This window comes from Oncorhynchus tshawytscha, unplaced genomic scaffold (genome assembly GCF_018296145.1).
Source record: "Oncorhynchus tshawytscha isolate Ot180627B unplaced genomic scaffold, Otsh_v2.0 Un_contig_766_pilon_pilon, whole genome shotgun sequence".
In the NCBI taxonomy this organism is placed as follows: Eukaryota; Metazoa; Chordata; class Actinopteri; order Salmoniformes; family Salmonidae; genus Oncorhynchus; species Oncorhynchus tshawytscha.
The window spans coordinates 1777422-1794287 of record NW_024609833.1 but is presented as its reverse complement, the minus strand read 5'-3'; the positions used below and the strand labels follow the sequence as shown (position 1 = coordinate 1794287).

General features: G+C 40.6%; 1 protein-coding gene across 16 annotated transcripts in view; it reads right to left on the bottom strand.

Annotated features, from left to right (window-relative positions):
- The window catches only part of LOC112248903 (far upstream element-binding protein 3), a 92766-nt gene that overhangs the window by 61020 nt on the left and 14880 nt on the right, over window positions 1-16866 (bottom strand). For 8 of the 16 annotated variants that reach the window (XM_024418327.2, XM_042319566.1, XM_042319568.1 and 5 more), the window contains 5 exons: window positions 15905-15938; window positions 14416-14465; window positions 14168-14239; window positions 9810-9867; window positions 9294-9474 (listed from right to left, as the gene is read on the bottom strand). In XM_024418327.2, the coding sequence (XP_024274095.1) occupies window positions 9294-9474; window positions 9810-9867; window positions 14168-14239; window positions 14416-14465; window positions 15905-15938 (395 nt within the window). Of the gene's footprint in view, window positions 1-9293; window positions 9475-9809; window positions 9887-14167; window positions 14240-14415; window positions 14466-15904; window positions 15939-16866 lie in introns of those variants that run through there. The other 8 variants (XM_042319567.1, XM_042319570.1, XM_042319565.1 and 5 more) reach the window with 7 other exon arrangements.

Genomic DNA, 16866 nt, shown 5'->3' with positions numbered 1-16866 from the left:
GATGGTCATCAGTAGCCTACTGAACTTGCTAACTGCCTGGTCCTCAGCACTCTATTGTCTCTCTAATCACTCTTACATCAATGCAAATGTAATCGAAAATCTAATCAAACACTTCATGAGAGCCCATGAGCTCATTTTGTGCAACATTTCTATAGACTATGCAATTGCGAGAGATAACAGAGTGATGGCCTATTATATTATAAAGAGGAGGATCCCATCAGCTTTCTATAGACTATGCCTTTTAATTTATTTCTCAACTTTCTTAATATGAAGCACATTGTTTATCTTTACAACAGGAGTATAGCCTACCTGGCCGGCATGAAAATTAACTATGGGAAAAGTGTCCTCCATTCGCTAATTAAGTGCAGAGATGACATGTATTTTTTCCCATTGCCCCGGTTTCCAGACAGGTGCATGATAATGGTCCATTCTAAATCAAAACAAATTTCATAGATATTACTTAATACACATAAAGACAAGATTAAATCAAGAATAGTCTGATGGCGGAAAATATTAGCCTATCACTTGTAAATTATATATTATCACTTGTGAATGATACCCAGCGTAAGGCAAGAAACAACTTTTCCCCCCTACTTTTTCTAATCATAGTCGCACACCTCATGTAGCCTAGCCCATAGGCCTATGTTTCGATAAGGTGGTGTCACAACTAAAAAGTGTCCAAATAACTTCATAAAATTAGGCACATTCATCCGCTTTACAAGGGTTGTTGTAGAACCTAACTGGCATACAGCGGCACATGAGTTTCAAGTTTGGGGAAGATAATTTTCACCATAAAAATGCACAAAAATGCCGCATTTACATGCATAATCACATTTGCGGTCACTTTTGATAATGGTGTTTTCCCACTAATGGTACATTCACGCATATAGTCTACTGCCGTGTGTGCATTGCTGCGCTTATGTGAAGAAATAGCCTAATAGTTAATCACATTTTAAGCTAAACTTTCTGATTTGTTGCGTCAGCCTCATTGGGTAAAACATTTGAAATCTATGGCATCCCACAACTGTCCCATAAAAATTCAGATTATTTCATGCACAGAATTGGTAAACTTTTATACTATGGGGGAATAGTAGATTGACATAGGCTAGTGCTTTTGCTGTTCGTTAGGCCTACACATCTTGTTGGCTGACGAAAAGTAAATGTGGATCGTTCTTCCAATATACACCACGGAATTGGACAAGGACGCACGCAGTTGCGACCCCAAAATGTCTGTCTTCACTTGTAGCCTGTGAGAAAGCGCCGATCACGTGATGGAGAGCCATGTGAGTGAGAGGTGCTTCTGGGGCACTCAGGGAGAAGGGAACAATGGCCACAAAAGGCATGGATTTAAAAAAAATTGAGGCATTATCAAGTGCTTGTCAAAATTGTGAATGAGAGACTGATGAAGTGTGTACAGCCCGCGCAAAAAAACTACTTTTTTCAAGTCATCATTAGGATCGCATCATGAAGACTTACAATGTATTAATAATCAAAAAACTTGTAACCCAATGTCTGTAGAACCATTAAAATTAAATGAATAAGCATATTGGAGTATCTATTTATTTGCTAACCGCTCAACACAGAATAGCCACATGTGCGCACTCCCTCAAATTGTTTGAAGACAATATCCTCTATTTTATGCAACTGTATTCTTCATACTCTAAAATAATGCCACAGAATTCTAACCAAATCTTGTCTGCTAAATTAACTAGTGTAGCCAACGGCCATATGGCATAGCCAGATCAGGACTTAACATAAGGACAAGGATTAATTGAGAAGGTGTAGGCTGTATTACATAGATTAGACTTTTTAAAATGTAGATGTTCCAAAGGTCTGCATCAGTGGCTTATGGGCTGTGTGTAGAAGCCAAGAAATGCTAAATGTGTTTGTTAATTAAATGGTAAATTACCGTGAGGACTGACAGTTATTTGCTTGACAATCACTGGCTCACTAAATTTCGTGACTGCCACAGCCCTATTTGTAGCCCAAACAGTTCAGACGCTAAAGACACAAGTTGGCATATCAGTGTTCAGATGCTAAAGATGTTTTGGTGAGAAGACTTTCAGGATGTCTCATTGTCTGACAAAAACCGCTGTCTTCCATCACAGATGCGGAAGGCCGACATAGGCAGATGCAATGGATTGAAACAAAGCCTGTGCAAGAAAACAGATATATCTAGCTTAAAGTGACGGGTTTGACAGGGATTTTTTTATTATGTTACTTAGATTGACGCACGGGTGTGTCAATAAACACAATCTTGTCATTAATAGCGTTGTTGCTCCTAATTAAAGCATTTGTATCCTTATCTTTAAAAATTATAAACTGAATGAAACGTCCCTTTTTCAGGACACTGTCTTTCAAAGATAATTCGTAAAAATACAAAAACTTCACAGATCTTCATTGTAAAGTGTTTAAACACTCTTTCCCATGCTTGTTCAATGAACCATAAACATTTATTGAACATGCACCTGTGGAACGGTCGTTAAGACACTGACAGGTTACAGACGGTGGGCAATTAAGGTCACTGTTATGAAAACTTAGGACACTAAGAGACCATTCTACTGACTCTGAAAAACACTAAAAGAAAGATGCCCAGGGTCCCTGCCATCTGCGTGAACGTGCCTTAGGCATGCCGCAAGGAGGCATGAGGACTGCAGATGTGGCAAGGGCAATAAATCGCAATGTCCTTACTGTGAGACGCCTAAGAAAGCGCTACAGGGAGACAGGACGGACAGCTGATCGTCCTCGCAGTGGCAGATCACGTGTAACAACACCTGCACAGGATCGGTACATCTGAACGTCACACCTGCGGGACAGGTACAGGCTGGCAACAACTGCCAGAGTTACACCAGGAATGCACAATCCCTCCATCAGTGCTCACACTGTCCGCAATAGGCTGAGAGTGGCTGGACTGAGGGCTTGTAGGCCTGTTGTAAGGCAGGTCCTCACCAGACATCACCGGAAACAACGTCACCTATGGGCACAAACCCACCGTCGCTGGACCAGACAGGACTGGCAAAAAGTTCTCTTCACTGACGAGTCGCAGTTTTGTCTCACCAGGGGTGATGGTCGGATTTGCGTTGATCGTTGAAGTAATGAACGTTACACCGAGGCCTGTACTCCGGAGCGGGATCGATTTGGAAGTGGAGGTTCCGTCATGGTCTGGGGCGGTGTGTCACAGCATCATCGGACTGAGCTTATCGGACCCCCCTTTGTTCAGGGACACATTATTCCATTTCTGTTAGTCACATGTCTGTGGAACTTGTTCAGTTTATGTCTCAGGTCTTGAATCTTATGTTCATAGAAATATTTACATGTTAAGTTTACTGAAAATAAACGCAGTTGACAGTGATAGGACGTTTCTTTTTAACTGGTTTAACTGGTTTGGCGAGTGTTCGTTTTGTGAGAGGTGTGAGATGTTTACCAGGTTTATTTTCTATTAAATCGTATGCTTTACTGGAGTTTAACCTGTAGTTGTTGGCTCTCTTCAAAAGTAAAATATATTATTCCTGCTTAAGTTCAGGAATTGTATTTTCTTCTTTTCCTTGTAAATATTTGTTATGGGTTCTTTCTAAAAAAAAAGTTTGTCTTCTCTGTCTACATTTGCAACGGTAAAGGTTTATTTTAAATCACTTCATTTCATAAATTTCAGGGTCTTGAAAATGTGCCTGTTCATTCTCCATATTCTGTCACTAACTGTCATTTGTAGTTGGGAAAAGTAATATCCAGGTGTCCTGTAAATTATTTGTATGTAGATATGACATTTTTCCACCTCTTTGGAGGCTCCTTAAAATGAGCCTTTTGAATTGCTATGTCTGTCTAACTTGTCAAATATGTGATTTAAGTCACCTGCTAAAAAAAATAGTTCATGTTGTGCTTTTCGTTCAAAAACTAGGAAATGTCTTTGTGACCCCAAACTTTTGAAAGGTAGTGTATATCTAATGAAAACAGATTTGCCCCTAGGGGGATATGCAATGAAATAATGTGTATTTCACCCCATGTAAGGTACATTACAAGATTAAAAAGCAACCCTCTCGGTCTGGGGGCTGGGATATAAGGGAAGAAAATGTGTATTATTTATCAGGATGCCTACACCTCTGCTGTTACTATAGTAGGTAGCAGCATAGGCTTCTCCAATGCAGCTCCTCTGTAAATGTTTTTTTTTATGCAACTCTTGCAGGAAAACCACATCTGCTGACAATTCCATGTAATAATAAGATGAGAGTCATAGTATGAATACATAATTATTATATAGTCGGCCAAAAGTTGCCATGCAAATGAATTGGATCCCCCAAAAATATTTCCACTGCATTTCAGCCCTGCCACAAAAGGACCAGCTGACATGTCAGTGATTTGTTAACACAGGTGTGAGTGTTGATGAGGAGAAGGTTGGAGATCACTCTGTCATGCTGATCAAATAAAAGACTAGAAGCTTCAAAAGGAGGGGGGTGCTTGGAATCATTGTTTTTCCTCTGTCAATCATGGTTACCTGCAAGGAAAGACGTGCCGTCATCATTGCTTTGAGCAAAAAGGGCTTCACAGGCAAGGATATTGCTGCCAGTAAGATTGCAGCTAAATCAACCATTTATCGGATCAAGAACTTCAAGGAGAGCGTTTCAGCAAGTGCCAAGACCATCTCCTAAAGTTGATTCAGCTGCGGGATCGGGGCACCACCAGTACAGAGCTTGCTCAGGAATGGCAGCAGGCAGGTGTGAGAGCATCTGCACGCACAGTGAGGCGAAGACTTTTGGAGGATGGCCTGGTGTCAAGAAGGGCAGCAAAGAAGCCACTTCTCTCCAGGAAAAACATCAGGGACAGACTGATATTCTGCAAAAGGTACAGAGATTGGACTGCTGAGGACTGGGGTAAAGTCATTTTCTCTGATGAATCCCCTTTCCGATTGTTTGGGGCATCTGGAAAAAAGCTTGTCCGGAGAAGACAAGGTGAGCGCAGCGCTACCATCAGTCCTGTGTCATGCCAACAGTAAAGCATCCTGAGACCATTCATGTGTGGGGTTGCTTCTCAGCCAAGGGAGTGGGCTCACTCACAATTTTGCCTAAGAACACAGCCATGAATAAAGAATGGTACCAACACATCCTTCGAGAGCAACTTCTCCCAACCATCCAGGAACAGTTTGGTGACAAACAATGCCTTTTCCAGCATGATGGAGCACCTTGCCATAAAGCAAAAGTGATAACTAAGTGGCTCGGGGAACAAAACATTGATATTTTGGGTCCATAGCTAGGAAACTCCCCAGACCTTAATTGCATTGAGAACTTGTAGTCAATCCTCAAGAGGCGGGTGGACAAACAAAACCCCACAATTTCTGACAAACTCCAAGCATTGATTTCGCAAGAATGGGTTGCCGTCAGTCAGGAATTAGCCCAGAAGTTAATTGACAGCATGCCAGGGCGGATTGCAGAGATCTTGAAAAAGAAGGGTCAACAGTGCAAATATTGCCTCTTTGCATCAACTTCATGTAATTGTCAATAAAAGCCTTTGACACTTATGAAATGCTTGTAATTATACTTCAGTATTTCATAGTAACATCTGATAAAAATATCTAAAGACAATGAAGCAGAAAACTTTGTGGAAATTAATATTTGTCATTCTCAAAACTTTTGGCCACGACTGTACATTACGCATATTATATAACATGTGACCATGTAGAAAGAACAGACATTTAACAGAGAGAACACAAAAAAATATGAAGTACTTCTTTGTACTTTGAGGCACTGTGCCTTTTTAGGGATTTTAAAACTCCAACTCCTCTCCTAACAAATTAAAATATAGTGGCTGGTGGGGCTCTACTTGGAGAGAGTGGGTCCACAAAGAGACCGAAGGCATCACACCTAATTCAGGAGTGTCTGATTCCCTCCCAGCCACACCATCCCAATCCCATCTCCACTCTCACCAATAACAACCATTGAATATTAGCTATAAATGGCAAACAAGGAATAATAATGACTAGACAGCCTCTCCTAATCTACCCAGAACGTTATTTCATTTTAGTGCCTATCCAACCTAGTGTGTGTTTGTGTGGATGTGTGTGTATATCTGTTAGGTTGGATAAAAAGCAGAAGGCATATTTCAACCCTGTATGGACTAATAAAGGCTGTATCACAGCCGTCTGTGAATGAGTCCCATAGGGCAGCGCACAATTGGCCCAGCGTCGTCCGGGTTCGGCCGGTGTAGGCCGTCATTGTAAATAAGAATGTTCTTAACTGACTTACCTAGTTAAAAAAAGGTTATATATAAAAAAAAATGTATTTAAAATAAAGTCTTGTCTTATAGCTGTTCTATGGATGTGCGTGGGTGTGTTTGTGTATACGAACGGGAGTATGAGGGAAGAGTAAGGGATAGTGAATATGAATATGTCTAGGAGGGTGGGAGAGAACGGGTGTGTGGATGCATAGGCTATATGTTGTGTGGGAATGGTAAGTCGATGGATGGATGGGTAAGTGTGTCTGAGAGGAAGGGAGAACTTTAACCCCTGACCCACACCATAACAGAGCTGCCAGAAACCTTGTTTACTCAAGTGTTTCCTTTGTTTTGGCAGTCACTGGCAGTAATTACTTGATGTTCAAATCACAAATGAGCTTTACAGGTGGATACAGTTGAGAAAAGACTGCAGAGACTAGAAAATGAACATTTCCAAATGAAAATGTGTGTGCAAGTATTTATGATTGCGAAATAAGTTGTAGTGGGGTTGACCTCTCTGCGCACGGAACCCGCTAGCGGGCTGAAATTCCACAACATACGGTGATTGCTACATAAATAGTCATATTAAACATTCATGAAAATACAAGTGTCTCACATGTATCGAAAGCCTAGAATCTTGCTAATCCAACTGCGTTGTCAGATTTAAAAAAGGATTTACTGCGAAAGAATACGATGCGATTATCTAAGCATAGAGCCCCATAAAAAAAAAACAATTTTTACCAGCACAGGCGTAACATAATCACAAACTGCATTAAAATAAATCGTTTACCTTTGACGATCATCGTCTGTTTGCAATTCCAATGCTCCATTGTTACACAATGAATGATCTTTTGTTTGATAAAATCAGTTTTTATAGCCTAACACGAAACATTTTGTGAACCGCTTGTGTCGTGAATTCCGTCTCATTCCATTTTCGACGACACATTCTAGGTAAATAACCCACACAGAACGTGACTTTTCCAGTCATGTTTGGTTTCACTGCAATCAACTGGTTTGTTTGTAACAATCAAAAGTGATGGGCCATTTCGCGGGACGTATTGACTGAAGGAAACCGATTTGAAGACAACAAGTCATGACATCATTGTGCACCAATGATTTGCCCGCTGTTTCATTGATTGACTGTCTTTTAACCCAATGACCACTGATCGTCTTGAAATCTAGCTGGGTAGATAGCCAATGAGCTGAGGTAAACGGCAATAGGTCAAGTTTATGTGTTGCAAGACCAACCCATGTAGTAAGCTCCAGGGTAAAGAGTCATTCGCTATTGAAGTTTCATACCGGAAGGAGAAACACATTACGCACTGCAGTGTTTGGTAAACGCGCAGATTTAGCTGTTTATATATCAATCAGTTTGGTGACTAAGGGAGGGAAAGCTAAATCTAAGTTTAGATATACAGATGTACACACAATTTTAGAATAAATTGATTGGGAAAGTGAGAGAGATTGTTGTAGGACGATTCATTTAGCGATTGTGGAGGAATATTTTTTGAACGGGAGAGGACATCGTTTTGGACTGGTAAGTTCTTATCATGCTAATGCCCTTGTTTGAAAATAATAATATAAAATATTATTTGTGATTTTTTTTAAATTTTAGAAGCAATATATAAACATGTAATGTCATGAAATGTGAGATGCGTGTCTGCTGCCCCACCCCAACCCACATGAAATAGCCTATTTGAGGCTGTTGAGGGGAGGGCAGGCCCACAAAAATGGCCAAAGTGAAATGGAGACAGTAGATACAGCTGGTCTGTTGTAATATAATAAAGACAGTAGATCTAACTGAAATGTCATAATATAAAAGAGACAGTAGATCTAGCAGGTCATAATAATATATTCAACCTTATGTTCCCTTTACTCCATATATATATATATATATATCAGTTTATTATACCTGTTGAATAAGGGCTCATATGTGAAACTATTCTAACTGAACATTTTCTTTCACAGTGACACTGACTCCGAATGGGAATCTTATCCGGTGTCCTGTGTGAATTTATGCTCTCTCTAATTCTCTCTCTCGGAGGACCTGAGCCCTAGGACCATGCGTCAGGACTACCTGGCATGATGACTCCTTGCTGTCCCCAGTCCACCTGGCCTTGCTGCTGTTCCAGTTTCAACTGTTCTGCCTGTGGCTATGGAACCCTGTTGCACCCTCTACAACCACTGTGATCTCCACCCGGCACAGCCAGAAGAGGACTGGCCACCCCTCATAGCCTGGTTCCTCTCTAGGTTTCTTCCTAGGTTTTTGCCTTTCTAGGGAGTTTTTCCTAGCCACCGTGCTTCTACACCTGCATTGCTTGCTGTTTGGGGTTTTAGGCTGGGGCTATATACATTTATTTGATTTGATAGAGGACTGAGGGTCTTCCAAATATTGAAAGTGTGTAAATAGTTACCCATGCTATTTTTTTCCCATGTATTTTTCTCATTTTTTGTAGTTAGAATACCATTTTGATATTTTGTATATAGTTATTTGTTTCAAAATGTATACCTTCACCAATTTTGCCACTTGGGTACATTTGGGCTACTTGTGTGGGACACCTGGGTGACTTCATGATAAATGTCATGTTACACACTCATTTTGGAAGTTATCATTCTGAAACTTTGCACAAGTACTGTTACCCTCTTATATTTTTCACTGAAATTGTCCCCATCATCCTATCTGAATGTTTGTTTTATCTTGTTCATTTTAAAGATGATACAAAAATAAAAATCGTATTGTTTTATCTAAACCAGATCTATTGTGTTATATTCTCCTACATTCAATTCACATTTACACAAACTTCAGAGTGTTTTCTTCAAATGGTACCAAGAATATGCATATCCTTGGTTCTGTGCCTGAGCTACAGGCTGTTAGATTTGGGTATGTCTTCAGGCGGAAATTGCACAAAGTAGGGGGGAGCTCTAAGAGGTTATTAAAAAAGCTTTGTAGGCCTAGTACCAGTAGTGACTGCAGTTATAATGGTAGTAATAAGGCTAGTTGTAGATCATAGAGGATTAGTATAGTAGGCTAGAGGAAGTACTATGTCCCAAGAGAACTGATTTAAATAAAAAATATATCTTAGAAGGCATACCTGCAGTTGCTTGATGGTGTCCCCTCCCCTCCCGATGACTAGGCCCACTTTGCTGGCTGGGATGAGCATCTCGTGGACTGAGCTGTTGTCCTCAGCCTCGCTGTGGAACCCAGGGCTGTTTCGACAGCGGTCCACAATCTGCCCAAGCATTCTTTTGGCCTGCCTGGTGGAGAGCAAACAGCTGCATATCAATGATATATAGATGTGATGTATTTTAGGTAATACCAATTACATACTGTACCATGATTGCCTAATATGACTGCCTACAGTGTCAACATTTTATGATTAGTCCACAATGTGGTTTTTAAAACTATTATGTATGGTCAATTACTGTAATATTATGGAGTAACAGTTAAATACATGTGTAGTTTTGCAGTTAATACAGTGTGTGAGCATCTATAAACCATCAATAATGGGACATATTGTTCTTTTCAAAATGACAAAGGATTGTTGACGATACTGCTACTGAGTTTATAGAATTTCTGTCACGTTCAACGTCTCAATATAGAAACTCACTCAATGCTCTCTGGGGTTCCATTGAGGGAGCAGGCTCTGTCCATCATACCGCCACTCTCTACAATGAGAAAGAACCGCTGGCATACAGTTAAAGGAGTCAAGTTTTTGAGATAGAACCCTTTCAGTACAGAACATAAACGGTCATGATAATGCATTTTGCATCATCACCTCATTGCTGACAGCCTTGATTAGCTTGTGTCCTACTGTATGTTAATGAGATATAAAATTAAAAGCAATCTGATATTGGTTATTATCTAACATAAGGACAGGAAGTGTTGGGAAGTGTGTGTAGTCACAGACATTAAGGGACATACTGTACGATGGGGCTGACAAACATCGTAGCTCTGCTTCTTGCACCTAAGCAACTTTGCAGTATTTTGTTTTTTTGGTGTGTTAATTCTTTACATTAGTAGCCCAGAATGTTTTTTGCGTTATTACATACAGCCGGAAATAACTTTGGGATATCAGAGCGGCGGTAACTAACCAGCATTGCGACCAGGAATACGTCTTTGCCGAATTGGATTCTTTGTTCTTACCCCCTGGGCAATTGAACTTACCCCAGAGGCTGCTCCAAGATGCCACCAGAGGAGAAGAGGTATTCTAGTCCGACTCAGGAGGCGTGCACACCATCCACCCCTTCCGAGTATATTACTAGCTAATGTTCAGTCTATGGACAATAAAGTAGACAAGCTCAGGGTGAGGATCTCCCTCCAGAGACATCAGGGACTGTAACATACACTGTATCACAGAATCATGGCTCTCTCCCGAAATACTGTCTCCATCCATAAAGCCAGCTGGGTTCTCCGTACCTTCCGCAGACAAGAATAAAGAACTCTCCTGGAAGAAGAAAGGCGGTCGTGTATGTTTCATGATAACACACAGAAACTCAAGTCCTTTTGTTCACCCAACCTAGTATATCTCACAATCAAATGCCGATGAATTACCTCCCAAGAAAATTATCTTCGGTTATAGTCACAGCCGTGTATATTCCGCATCAAGCCGATACAACGGCGGCCCTCAAGGAGCTACACTGGACTGTGTGCAAACTGGAAACCACATATCCACATATTGACTATAGCTCAGCCTTCAACACCATAGTACTCTCAGAGCTCATCATTAAGCTTGGAGCCCTGGGACTGAACCCCGCCCTGTGCTTCCTGATTGGATGCCCCCAGGTGGTGAAGGTAGAAAACAACACTGCCACTTCGCTGACCTCAGTTTACAGGGAGGAAGTGAAGACCCTGGCGGAGTGGTGCCAGGAAATTAACCTCTCCCTCAACGTCAACAAAACGAATCACACAGCCAAGACAACGCAGGAGTGGCTTCAGGACAAGTCTCTGAATGTCCTCGAGTGGCACAGCCAGAGCCCGGACTTGAACCCGATCTAACATCTCTGTAGAGACCTGAAAATAGCTGCGCAGCAACGCTCCCCATCCAACCTGAGATAGCTTGAGAGGATCTGCAGAGAATGGGAGAAACTCCCCAAATACAGGTGCCAAGCTTTTAGTGTCATACCCAAGAAGACTCAAGGCTGTAATCGCTGCCAAAGGTGCTTCAACAAAGTACTGAGTAAAGGTTCAGAATACTTATGTAAACATCATATCTGTTTTTATTATTATTCTAAATTAGTAAACATTTCTAAAAACCTATTTTTGCTTTGTCATTATGGTGTATTGTGTCATTATGGTGTATTGTAAATAAGAATTTGTTCTTAAACATCTCTGGGATATGTGGGACGGTAGCGTCCCATCTGGCCAATATCCAGTGAATATGCAGAGTGCCAAATTCAAATAAATTACTATAAAAATTTAACTTTGATGAAATCACACATTCAATATACCAAATTAAAGCTACGCTTGCTGTGAATCCAGCCAATGTGTCAGATTTCATAAATGCTTTACGGCGAAAGCAAACAATGTTGTTATCTGAGGATAGCACCATAGTAAAAAAACAAAGAGAGAAAAGCATATGCGGTGCGACATATGCAGGTGCGACACAAAACGCAGAAATAAAGATATAATTCATGCCTTACCTTTGACGAGCTTCTTCTGTTGGAATTCCAATATGTCCCATGAACATCACAAATGGTCCTTTTGTTCGATTAATTCCAATCGATATATATCCAAAATGTCCATTTATTTGGCGCGTTTGATCCAGAAAAACACTGGTTCCAACTTGTGCAACATGACGACAAAATATCTCAAAAGTTACCTGTAAGCATTGTCCAAACAATTCAATCTACTTTTGTAATACAACTTTAGCTATTTTTTAACGTAAATAATCGATCAAATTGAAGACGGGATAAACAGCGTTCAATACAGGATTTCTGGTCACGCGCCTCTATCTAACAGTACACTTCAAGTTACCCTCATTCTGAATGACCGTACTTCTTCATTACACAAAGGGAAAAACTCAACCAATTTCTAAAGACTGGTGACATCCAGTGGAAGCGATGGGAACTGCAAGCCCCTGCCTTAGAATTCTAGATTCCCAATGAAAACCCATTGAAAAGAGAGTGACCCCCCCCAAAAAAATCCTGGATGGTTTGTCATCTGGGTTTTGCCTGCCAAATAAGTTCTGTTATACTCACAGGCATCATTCAAACAGTTTTAGAAACTTCAGAGTGTTTTCTATCCAAATCTACTAATAATATGCATATCCTGGCTTCTGAGCCAGAGTAGCAGGCTGTTTACTTTGGACACGCTTTTCATCCGGACGTGAAAATACTGCCCCCTATCCCAAAGAAGTTAACTGACTTGCCTAGTTAAATAAAGGTTACACACACACACACACACACACACACAGACCAAAAAGTTATTTGTTGGCATTTACTTATGTCCCCATTACCAGTAAAACATAATCAAAACCTATTTCTGTCACTTACTTGCTGTGCTGTTTCGTTGTTCATTTGTTCAGTCGTTTCATTCTCAACCAGGATTCCTATGAAACGCTGTTTGGGTCTTTGCGTGTCAAAAAATATACTATTTAACACATCAAATAACACAATTTGACATGTCAAATAAGTTTGTTGATCAATCAGGACCTGAATATGACTGAACGTCACATAATTTTTTACATAGTTATTACACATGGATTACACCATCACTCGTATTCCATATGTCACAACGATTCATCGATATGTATGCTATGACGCTGGTAAAGCTGATCATTAAAAAAAAGCTAGCTAGTTCATTGATGCAAACAATGTAGTTCTTCCCCAAAAACATAGCAAAACGACAATCTGTTTCAGTAGCTATAGCTAGCTAGTTAACTATATAGCATGATGTCATCTAAATTAACCCTAATTTATAATACAGTTCTTATTTGATTAATGGTGGTCGGACCATCTATGTGAAGCTAGCCACAATAAGGATTAGTCACAATAGCGGTTAACTATTGCGGTTAGCCTTCAAAATAAAAGTATGGCATAATGCTACTATTTGTAATCATTTGCATCACTGTCAATGACATACTTTTATTCTGAAGGCAAACCGCAAATTCCACTATTGCTCTTTAACAGTGCTACTGTATATTTTTTGACACGCAAAGACCCAAACGGTGTTCCATAGTATCTATGTCATGAAGCTAATAGCAGTGACGCTATTACTGTGTAACTCCGGTAAGGCAACATCAGAAAATAGCCCACTTGGTAGTGTGTACCGGTGTTCGACCAGTCGGCGAAAGCCAACATCACCCATGACAGAGAACGGTTGATTGGTTAAGGGCAATGAATTCCATTATCTTGGCTTTAATGGATTTCGCCTTTGAGTTGTCTCACTGAAATGTTCTTACTCTTTCAAATGACTGCTCGACTTGTTGACTGCTTGATCCACACAGCAGACATTGTGGGCTAGGTTAACAATGCTTTGTTGCACGTGAAGCCCATCATTTTACGTGGTGTCATTACGTCCTGTACCTACGTTATATAGGTATGCATGGTAGCTTTGACATCGGTTTTTAACATTGCCGTTAAACTAAACATATGGCCAACACCGATGTTGGCATTTTTAGCTAACATCAGCCGATTCCGATATGTTCACCAATATATCATGAATCCCTACACTGTACATAGACAGGGAATCACTGGCCACTTTAATAATGTTTACATACTGCTTTACTCATTTCATATGTATATACTGCATTCTATTCTACTGTATTTTAGTCAATGCCACTCCGACATTGCTCGTCCTAATACTTATATATTTCTTAATTCCATTATTTTACTTTAGATTCGTGTGTATTGTTGTGAATTGTTAGATACTACTGTACTGTTGGAGCTAGGAACACAAGCATTAACATCTGCTACATATGTGTATGTGACCAATAAAATTTGATTTGTATATTTAGAACTGTTTTACCAGAGGCAATTTGAATCTTGCACCCGGACTCCAGCTGGATTCTCGTAATTTGTTCACCTCCTCTGCCTATGACTAAAATAAGCGGGAGAAGGAGGGGAGAAAAAAAGTGGGATGGGAGTGGAGAAAATAGTTCAGGTAATGTGTCAGTTTGACAAAATAAATACATCCTTTAACGTAACTCAAAATCAAGCATCCAAGGACAAAAACATCCCAAACCACATAACGTACCTCCCATAACATGTACTTACTGAATCCAACCATTCTATCAGGCACTTGGAAGTCTTCTGTCAAAACAGCCCTAAATTACAAGAGGGTGGGGTGAAAAGAGACAAGATATATACTGAGTGTACAAAACATAAAGAACACCTGCTCTTTCATGACATAGACTGACCAGGTAAAAGCTATGATCCCTTATTGATGTCACTTGTTAAATCCACTTCAAATCAGTGCAGATGAAAGGGAGGAGACGGGTTAAATTAAGATTTTTAAGCCTTGAGATAATTGAGACGTGGATTGTGAATGTCTGCCATTTACAGGGTGAATGGGCAACAAAATATTTAAGTGCCTTTGAATGGGGTATGGTAGTAGGTGCACCGGTTTTGACAAGTGCTGCAATGCTGCTGGGTTTTTCACCCAGCAGTTTCCCAGGTGTATCAAGAATGGTTGACCAGCCAAAGGACATCCAGCCAACTTGACACAATTGTGGGAAGCATTGTAGTCAACATGGGTCAGCATCCCTGTGGAATGATTGACACCTTGTAGAGTCCATGCCCAGATGAATTGAGGCTGTTCTGAGGGCAGGGGGTGCACAGCTCAATATTAGTAAGCTGTTCTTAATGTTTTGTACGTGTAAAAAAATGACAATTTAATATTTTTGTGGACAGTAGCAGTAGACGGATACAGTGTAGATAGGCCAGCAGATGAGTCAATAAATTATTATGTTGCGCACCTACACTACAGGGCTATGGCTAACACTTATCTGCTGTTCCATCACTGTGATAGAACATATGAACTACAGATAATGTAAACGCTTGAGTAAATGAGGGATGCCAAGTATATTTTAGAAAGCAGGTGCTTCAACAGAGGTGAGGTTCCTGAGTGAATTAAACAATTAACATCCCATAAGATGCTATGCTCCCATAAGCTGACAATGACCCCATCCACAGGGCACAAATGGAGCATGAATGGTCACTGAATGGTTTGATGAGCATGAAAACGATATACGTCATGGCCATCTCAGTCACCAGATCTCAACCCAATTGACCACTTATGGGAGATTCTGTAGCGTCGCCTGGGACAGCGTTTTCCACCACTATCAACAAAACACAAAATCATGGAATTTCTTGTGGAGGAATGGTGTCGCATCCCTCCAATAGATTTCCAGACACTTGTAGAATTTATGTCAAAGGGCATTGAAACTGTTCTGGCTCAAGGTGGCTCAACACTCTATTAAGACACTTTATGTTGGTGTTTCCTTTATTTTGGCAGTTACCCACACACATAATACTTTAGACTTCGCTATATTTGCAAAGCAGAAGACGGTGAAGCTGTCCACAAATCATTATCTGGTCTAAGTACTTCAGCGCTATCCCGCTGGGGATCCAGTGTTGTGTATTTGGGTTGGATAGTGAGCTAAAATGAAGTGGAGGAGAGGGAGTAATCACACAGATTGCTCAATCAATATGTATTTACTGTCTGTCAATACAGCGGGTAAATTGGTGCTGGCTACAGGCTTACCTTTGATGTACCATGGCTCCCAGCTGGTTACCTACTATGAGGGGAGGCGGCAAGAACCAGCCGGAAAGGAGACCAGGGCCAGAGGGAGATGCAGAGGAGAGAGAAAAATATATTAGTGAAGGTAACTTTTTTTTCCTTCAAAAATATTTTAATACGAAATATATTAAGAAAAAATTATTGGCTGCACCCATGCCAAAGAGCCTGAAATGCGTTGCAATGGGTGCCCTTTTACAGGTTCCAATTATACTATTTTGTATGTTTTTCGGAGCTGAAAATAAAAAGGTGCAATATCCAGAAATTGCTCCGCCATTTACTGGTTGCAGAAATTCTAATAGTTTGCCAAATTTCTGTTTGTGACAAAACAAGCAGTCATTCCTTAGAGAATCAATGTACCGTCTATACTGCTGTGAAATATCTTTTCCATAAGCAAAAACACTCTATTTTCAGCTGTTCAAACCTGGTGTACAAAACCAAAAGTAAAAGACAAAAACTAAACTAAAGTGTTGGACCACACAAGCTCACAGAACGGGCCCAATGAGTGCTGGAGCATGGAGAACGTAAAAATAGTCTATCCTCGGTTGCAACACTCACTACCGAGTTCCAAACTGACTCTGGAAGCAACATCAGCACAATAACTGTTCATTGGGGCGGCAGGGTAGCCTAGTGGTTAGAGCATTGGATTAGTAACCGGAAGGTTGCAAGTTCAAACCCCCGAGCTGACAAGGTACAAATCTGTCGTTCTGCCCCTGAACAGGCAGTTAACCCACTGTTCCTAGGCCGTCATTGAAAATAAGAATTTGTTCTTAACTGACTTGCCTAGTTAAATAAAGGTAAAATAAATAAAATAAGGAGTGTCATTAAATGGGTTTCCATTGCCGAGCAGCCACACATTAGCCTAAAGTCACCAAGCGCAATGCCAAGCTGGAGTGGTGTACAGCTCGCCGTCATTGGACTCTGGACCA